At 43.9% G+C, this 8,797-nt stretch overlaps 1 protein-coding gene across 1 annotated transcript in view; it reads left to right on the forward strand.

Moving 5' to 3' along the window:
• The window catches only part of Naus (cortactin binding protein N-terminal like nausicaa), a 31,615-nt gene extending 23,123 nt beyond the window's left edge, over positions 1 to 8,492 (forward strand). Inside the window, exon 9 of the mRNA XM_037415724.2 lies at positions 8,173 to 8,492. Coding sequence (XP_037271621.2) covers positions 8,173 to 8,190 — 18 coding nt within the window. The 3' untranslated portion in view covers positions 8,191 to 8,492. The remainder of the gene's footprint in view (positions 1 to 8,172) is intronic.
• The last annotated feature ends 305 nt before the right edge of the window (positions 8,493 to 8,797 follow it).

The raw sequence follows: 8,797 nt of genomic DNA on the forward strand, positions 1-8,797 counted from the left end.
ACTTAGAAAAGGCGGGTCCTGGCGAAAAAGTTTTGTCAATAGGAGCCACGCCTACCGGATCTACTTCTTTCAGTTCGCGTGCCCAAACTTCTTGGTGTCCCGCTGCTGCTTCTGCGGCTTTACCTGCCAGCTCGGCCTTTTGTAGTGTCAAATTGTTGTCCCTTAACAGCTTTTCTCGAAGGTTGCTGTCAGTAGTCCCGTAAACGATCTGGTCTCTGATCATCGACTCCTTAAGACTGCCAAAGTTGCACGATGCTGCCTGCGTTTTCAGATCCCTCACAAAATGTTCGAAGGGTTCTCCCGGCTTCTGGATCCTTGAGCGAAATACATAGCGTTCGTGCACTTCGTTACTCTGTCCGGCAAAATATGCATCGAACTTCTGCACGACTGTTTTGTAATCGCTGCTATCCTCCTCTTGCTGGTATTCGAACGTGTTAAAGATCTCAATGGCTTCCTCACCTGCGATACTTAGGAGGAGGGCAGTCTTTGTTGCTTCCTTTCGGGGTTTGCCACTGGTCTCCGACGCGGTCAAGAACAACTCGAAGCGCTGCTTGAAGCCCTGCCAGTTCTTGCTGATTTCCCCATTAGTACGTAGTGGGGGCGGTGGCTTCACAAAATCCATGTTGTACATGCTAGGCGCTAGCTTCGGTTAACTTCTGACACCATGTATCGTGTGTGGTCGTTGGGCCATCCTGACAGTCCGAGCGTAACGGGAAGCCTCGTAAGTTTATTGTGCCATGCTTTATATACAGGTGGAACGGGCGAGGGCAAGCCAAAGATATCTTGACTGATCGCCACGTGTTGTACATGCAGTAGCGATATCATCCGATACATTTTTGGTGCATTACCTGCTTAACTATGCTTGAAGATTCTTCAAAAAAAAATTTTTTTTCTTTCCTTTTTTTTTTTCAGCACAAACAGCAACATCAGCATGAACTGCCTAAAGGGCAGCTGAGTTTGTTACAGCTGCACTTTTATAAGTGGAATCATAATGACTGCTTTGATTATTCTCTGCTGCATAAAATCACTTCCTAACCTTACCAGATTAATTTCTTTCTTCCATATGAGTGTACCACATTTTTGCATGGCTGAATGCATTGGAATAACTTTGTGCCGGATTTGTACGTGAAGTACGTCTTCAGCCGTTGTACTTAGCAACCTACCGGTGGTTCTTTGTGCCACGTTGCCATTAACTATTGCCGTGTGCCATAATGAGCGTGTGGCCTAATCTGGGGTTTAATTTTACAAAGCAAACTTCTCTGCCATTAGAAGCAAGGCCGTAGAAGGAGGACTGACCTCGCAATATTTTGCCCCTATTTTTCTCATCATTTCACCCAACTCGCAGTTTCCTGCTTATATCGACACTTTTGGTCGTTTTTACTGTAACAATTCATTTTCACATTGCCAGTTGGCCGTAATGATGTAAGCATTTCTCGCATCAGTCATCATTGCTGGACGGTGTTTTCGTACAATTCAAAAAGAAAAACGCACAATTACTCTTTTTTTTAACTCTGCTTAGGTTTACAATCCTATTCTTTCGCACAATATAAAGAATTTTTATTTTGGTTCCGTTAGCTACCCATAAGGTTGACTTGGAGATGCCCTTATTGTTTTGAAAGCCAAATCCTGGCCTCTTGAGGCAATGTTCGAAAAGTAAAGTCGTTATCTTGTTGAAAGAGACCAGATGCACTGGTCTCTTTCAACAAGATCTTGTTGAGTTATCTTGTTGAGTTATCTTGTTGGAGAGACCAGATCACAGGGTTTTTTTTTTTTTTTTTTTTTTTCCCTGGTTCGTCCTCGTTTTATTTTGTGCGTAAAGTCCACGTGACACCTATCCCGCTTCGGAGGTGGCACGAGTTCTGTGCTTTCGTTGCTCCTTTAAAATCTCAGTCTACGGAATAGTGTGGCGTAATTAGACTGCCTTTGTTTGAGGTTCTTTTACGAACCCGTTTTACAGCTTTCACTGACGTGCCATAGCTTTTGTGCGGGCAGCAGCCTTGTTTTGAGGCGTGGGACTGGCTCTTTCTTTGCGACGTAAATGTTGGATGAGGGGCCAACTATGGCTTTGTTATTCCTATTGTGCTCCCCGCTCAAGTCAAAGCCTGGAAGTTGCTGCACCCTTCGGGGAGTCCTTTTCGCCGCACAGTGGTAGGGAGTTTTGAGGTTTGGCATCTCGTTGTGGCACCAAAAGGCCATAGCGTAAACAAGCCTCCAAATTGTGTTAAGTGAAACTGGCAATCGCCTCAGGTGGCACAGATTCGTCATTATGGAACATAGTCATAAAAAGTGCGAGAGCACTGAATAACACATTAACACTGTTGAGATGAGGGTCAGTCTTGGTGTTCTTGTACTGTTAGGTGTTCGCTTTCCTATGGCATTATCTTGTACTGATAAATCCTAAAATCTGGCTTCCGTTGCATTATAAACTGATCTGAGTTCTACTGCATTCTCAGTAGTTAAGGAATGTTCTGCTTTGCATCACGATAATGTGTCGTTTCTTAAACATCCTAGTAATTGTCACCCTGGGCTTCCTTTCTCAAAAACTCGGCGCTCATCGTTTCCCTGTCAAAACTCTTCTGTCACGCTGTTGTGCAGTCTGTTCATGATCTGAAAGTCCTGGGCACACAGCTATAAAACAATGGAAGGCACATAAGGTAGATGACGATTGCTGTTGGGGCACAAAAAGACACCCAAAAGGGTGCAACACTTTGTAGCGTGCGTGGCTAGGGAGTTTGTCGGGAACAGCCATGGGTTATGTACACATTTGCCACTGTTCTCGGTTGATAAGAGGTATAAAAGACCTTTTTTGTACCTTTTCTTGAAAGATAACTACTGTTGTGTTTATATAGTATATACTCTTGTTTAGTTGCTACACCGAATTGTGTTCTTTGTTATTATAATTTTTTGTTTTCTTGTTTGTTATTTAGTATCTGTAGCGTAAATTTGCCTCATTTCTGCAATGTTAGCCAAGTTCTTTGTAGATACAAGTAATATGTGTATGTGCAGTCTACTTGTGTTCATGAAGTGTTGGCACTCGTAGCATCGACAACTAGCCCATTTCGTTGCCTATATAAACATGTCGTTCAAGAAAAGCTGTTTTCATGGCAAGTAGGAGATGTTTTTGTTAATTTTTCTGGCGCATGGAAACTCGGCAAGCAATGGCAGCTTGAGCGCAAAGGAAGGAAGCCTTCGAAAATCTTTGTATGTGTAACTGTTCTGTAATCATTCGATGAGTGAAGACTGATCAGCAATGCTCGTCAAGAATTTGGTTTTTCTGAAGGATGATGCTTATTGATTCTGGCCACACTTTAAAAAACTGGTTGCAGTCTTTGAGACATCTTTTCATGCAGTGGTAATCTGGTTTGCTTGCTTATCCTTTCTTGAAAGCTCTGCACACGCGACTTTTATGTCAAGAGGGCTATGTCATGCTGGTAGCATGTGTGTCTGACTTGGAAGCTCAGGGCAGAGTGAACTAAAGAGAAGAAAAAAAAAAGCGCGCAAGAGAGAAGTTATTGTTGAGGAAAGAACACCCCTAAGGTGATATTTAATGTGAGTGTGTTTACCGAAATACACCCTTTGTGGTGCACTTAATAGTTGCACCCCAAAAGATCACTCGAAGAATAGAACTAGCAAGAAGGGCGTCTTTTTGTCCCACAACAATAATCGTCATCCTTTCCTTGCACTATCGCCGTGCACCCGGCACTTCTGGTCACGAATAAAGTGAACATTATTAGTGTAACATAGCTATATTGGTAGGAAAGTGGCCAGCCTTAAGTTTTCATGAAACGAAGTGCAAGCAAGCCGATGATCATTATTGTTGCGGGACAAAAAGACACACTGTTTACTCTGTGTTTTTTTTTTCCACACCCCAAAGGGTGGAGCGATGCCCAGTGCGCTTGCATTGTTGTGTACATTTTGTATCGGTGGCGTTGTGTGCATTCACAAGCACGGTACGAGTGGTAGTGACCACTTTCTTTTTGTTTTATGTTTTTGTTTTACACAATGCCTGCTTGCTTTTGAATGTGGTTGTTGGAAACCGGGTGTTGCACGTGGTAACTTTTCTATTCTGCTCGTACTGTGGTCAACAGTGAGCACAGCCCTGTATGAAGCGACACATTGTGAGTTGTAGTAGACAGTCTCTCTTCCTTGCACGGTTCTTGCCATCTCCTGCATGTCTTTGAATGAGGGTCACGAGTTTTTCATGGAATGGCTCTCGAAACAGCCCCATCCACTTTTTTTCGAGCGCTGCCTGTCTTGTCTGCACGTCGCCCCCGAGGAGCCCTCCTGTGCACGTGAGCATGGTGGATCGACGGCGTGTGACATCGCTTTGCGCATTCTCAAGGTGATGCCTTAGGACGCTGTGTTGGTACTGTACCGTGATTACCCTATTCTAACATGTCCTCTCCAGCACCAAACATTTGCCCAATCCTGCGAACTCAAAGTGACGGAAATATGTCCTCTCAAATAAATATTTATAAGGGCACTTGATTTGTATATGTGGGAAAAAGCAGGCTAACAATTTTTCCAATGAGAAAAGATTGGCGTACCTCGCGCTAGGGGCATATGCTGGAACAAACAGTGGAGCTGGGTGGCCTACCTTGTTTCCGTTACTTTTTACTTTCTTTTCTCTCTCTCTTTTATAGAACTTTCTTGCTTCCATTTTTTTGTACTTCTTTTCGTTCTTTCTCTTTCTATCTTTTTCATCTTTCCTTGTTTTCTCTATTCCTCACTTCCTCTTTCTCGCTAATGCTTTCTGTTTCTCTCTTGATTTCTGTTTTTCTATCTCTCTGTCTCTGTTCTCTCTCTCTTCATCTTTCTGTCTCTCTCTACCCATTCCCTCGCCCATCCAAGCTATTGCATCTTGCACTGGAAAAATCGACGCAGCGAGAGTTCCCGTGTCATGCGCTCGTGTTTGGGGAGCAAACAGGACGAGAACAAAGAATGCATGCCCTAGTATGATGATGATGATACTTTTCGCTAACTCTATACAGGTGTCTGCTGAATGTAAACAGCTCCACTATTAACGTTTTCACTGTCCAGCGCTTCTGGCCGTAAGGTTGCCCCGGTGTCAGACTGGTGTCAGGAACATTAGACTAGCTCAAAACGTGATTAAGTGGCGTGTTATGAGGTTGAAATGACATTTAGGAATGTAAAAAGGGTACAGCCTCATTCGCTGCCGATAGCAGCAAGCAAGACCACGGCGAGTGAGTGAAAGCAGTGATCTATGTCATGCTATGTTTCGGTCTGTTGGAGAGGGAGTGGTGCATGCGCCTGAACGTGACGCACTGTAACAGACACGCCGAGAAAATAGAAGAGAAAAAAAAAGAAAGAAATATGGGAACCTGAGGCAGATAGGGGAACAACTTTCATACCCGTAGTCGCAAGCACGCGGCATGGTCGCTCAGCCAGAGAGAGTAGCCGGCGCGGGGCATCTATGGCCCGTATTCACAAACCAACCTCGGGCTTACTTCACATTTTGCTCAACTCTCTGTACTCTCTACGTGCATTATAAAGACGCGAAAATGGTAACAGGGTGAAAGATGAGGACAAGACTGGTTCATAGATACTGGCCTCGTTTGTTCTTCAAGCGCAATAAGGTTTGAAACCGGTGAGAAAAACTCGAGGAAAGGATGAGGTTGTCTTGTAAATACGGACCTATGCACTTTAGCAAAGAAAAGTGGGTGTAGTTGCTCTTTTACACAGATACTAACTTGATGAGGGGTAAAAAATGCGTGCTTCTAGAAAGATTCGACAGATTACGCAAACAGAAGAATTCTGCCAAATGTGCCAGCTTTGCGTTTCGGCTCAAATTTCTTTAATGCACAGTACTGAACCTACCGGTGTATCAGGGAAAGGGGGAAAACGCGAAAATGTACCGCTGTGTTGGTGACAGTGAAAAGGGTTTGAAGAAAGGCAAAACTTGCTGAATGTACAAAATTGCAAAACATTTTATTGCTGCTTTTATAGTACAGTTTTATTATTTCCTGCTTTAAACTGTTAATGAATGTCAGTGCTGCATCGCTTTTCTTGCCAAACACTGCATTTGGTAATCCCTGCTCAGCCCACCCACATTGAGAGCAGCAACAGTTTCGATTAGTGCTGTAAAGCACGCAATGCACAAACATCCAGATAGCCAGCGAAGCGTGACGCAGCTCTGCTGCCTTTAGTTTTGGTACAAGAGTAGCATGCCATCATGTCTTGAATAAAGTGTCATGGGTGAGACTAGTTGGTCATTGCTGCCAACGTATGCAACAATACTGAAGGAAAGCTGTCTACCTCTTGCTACAGACCGCTGTCACTGCAGGGGACGTGGCGTAATGTTTGGGCAAATTTTTGGGTCGTGGAAATGGAATGTGCTTTATAATCGGGTAAATATGGTATTTCCTGCCTGTTGTATTGGTTGTGGCCATAGAGTTTCCTATGAACACACTAAAGGTAACTCTGATGCTAGTGTCCATGGGATCTGCGGCACACGGCACTTCAGCCAGTGTGGGAGTGATGGGTAGTACACAAATTTGTCTCATCTTTGTTCGTTTGGTTTCGTGTGGCTTGAATCCGCTGTGCCACAAGACGAAGTTCAGCAAAGGTTTAGTAGCGCTTCACCACTTTGACCTTGTTAGGCTCACCGATTCAAATCGTGTCGCTAAGTTTAGAGCGGCTTGTTTTTTCATTTGAAACAAAAAACTAAAATGAAGCAACATAAAAGGCCACAAGTGTGAAGACTAGGCAAATTCGTGTAACTGCCCGTCTTTCCCACGGTGGCAGAAGGATCGCAGTGCCAGAGTCCCTTCTACTCAACTTTAGGAAACTCTATGGGGTGTGGCATCACTGATAAAAAAAATGGGCAGAATGTGTGTTTGGTTAATAGGGTGTTGACTTGTCTGTGCTTGAGCATCGTGGAATCCACTGATTTGCGTGGTTTTTGTGAATGTGCATTAGAGATAGTGCAGAGATGGACAGTTCTGTACAGCAGATAACACGTAGCAACGCTGCCCTCTTTTTTTTTTTTTTTTCAGTAAGTTTTCTCACAAGTGGAAAGACCGCATTTTTCATATTTTACTTATACTATGTTAGAAGACAGAAGAATGACACACAGAGTACCAACTTTCAACATTTATTTTATTTCATTAGGCATTGCACCAATAAAGAGGCTCGGAAGCAGCGCACACAGGTGCGTTATGTGAGGAACAAAAAATGAAAAAGATAGTGTGTGTAAACACGAGGAAACTATGGCTTATTGATTGTTGACAATGGATATTAGATGACACGACAGTCTGCGGGATGATGAGGTTCGATGAAATGTGATCGCTCTCAGGTCACTGTCCACGTTTAAGAAACTCAATTCCTTACTTCATTGCCTCCTTATTGGTGTGACGCCTACTGAAATAAATCGAATGTTGAAAACTAGCACTGCGTTTGTGTTGCTCACATCCATTCCCATCATTCAGATATGAACGTGTTAGAAAATTTTGGGGTTGAATACCAACCTGAACAGTGAGTAATAATTTTCTAAAAATTCTAAAAATAAAAAGCGCCCGCTCGTCAGCCATTAATTCATTGTGGTGCATTTGCTAATTGATGAAGATATGATAAATTTTTGCAACCTCATTGAACAAAATGTGGCTTCACGTAACTGAAGGCATGTTTGTATGCATTGTGATTTCTCTGTTGATGAACGTCCAGGTTGTGTAAAATGTGATCCAATGTAGGAGAGAAAAATCTGTGTAGATCTCGTTGTCGTACTTGACGAACTTCGAGGTGCAAGACGGCAGACTAGAGTGCTACGCTGTTACGCCACAGGTGTGGCGTAACGGCGGAGACACATTTTCAGGTATGACATGATGCATTTGCAGCAGCCTAATGTAAAGGGCGTATGTGATAGCAATGGTCTGTTCTAGAATAAAGCCTAATTAGGGAGCTCTAGATATCTGAATAAAAAAACACTGTTGAAGAAAAACTTATCCTAACACACAAAACAGTTGGCGGGGAGGTGCTGTAAATATGGGCCTAATGGTTTTATTTTTGTTATTTACCTCTGTACGCTTGGTTAAAATATCACTTGCATTTGTCTGCTATGATTTATATTTATTATTATTTCTTACTTTACTGACCCTGCCTTTTTTTTTTCTTCCACCCCTTCGCTCTCTCTCCACGCTCTTTTCTTCCTCGCAGGGTGGCGTGCAAAGGTGATAATTTGCTGGGACCGCGTTTCTCCTTTGCTACGTCCCCTCTATTCCCACCTGTCCGGCCGCTCGGCGCATACAGAACACAAGTGCAGCAGTGGGGCCCTGCTTCGGAATGACTTCGCTTGTAGGTTTGGACGCTTCTGGCGGATGCTTTGGGCCCCTCCCCATCCTATCCCCCCTTGCTGCCGCCGCTGTTGCTGCTGTCGCTGCTGCTTCCGCGCACCTTCAGTCTGGTCATGTCGTCATCGACGCTGCCGATGACAAGAGCAGGTAGCTGCACGGACAAGTCTGTTATCTCAAGAGTTCTGTGGCCTGATCTAATGGGAATGGTGTAGAAGGTGTGCAGAATTGTGAGTGTTAGGCTCGGTTGGCATGGTTTCTCTGGTTGAAATTGCAAACTGGTGACAACTTTTCTGGCTGAATGGTTAGGTGTTTCCAGGAGGTTGATACGTGGGCGGGGACAATAGCCAATAGGTAGCATAGATTCGAATCTCTAAAACAGCTCTGTGTGATGTCACCGCTTCTGGCAACATTATGCTTTGCATAGCATTTTTCGAATCTCTAAAGCAGCTCTGCGTGATGTCACCGCTCCTGGCAACATTATGCTTTGC

This window comes from Rhipicephalus microplus, chromosome 9 (genome assembly GCF_043290135.1).
Source record: "Rhipicephalus microplus isolate Deutch F79 chromosome 9, USDA_Rmic, whole genome shotgun sequence".
NCBI classification, from domain to species: domain Eukaryota; kingdom Metazoa; phylum Arthropoda; class Arachnida; order Ixodida; family Ixodidae; genus Rhipicephalus; species Rhipicephalus microplus.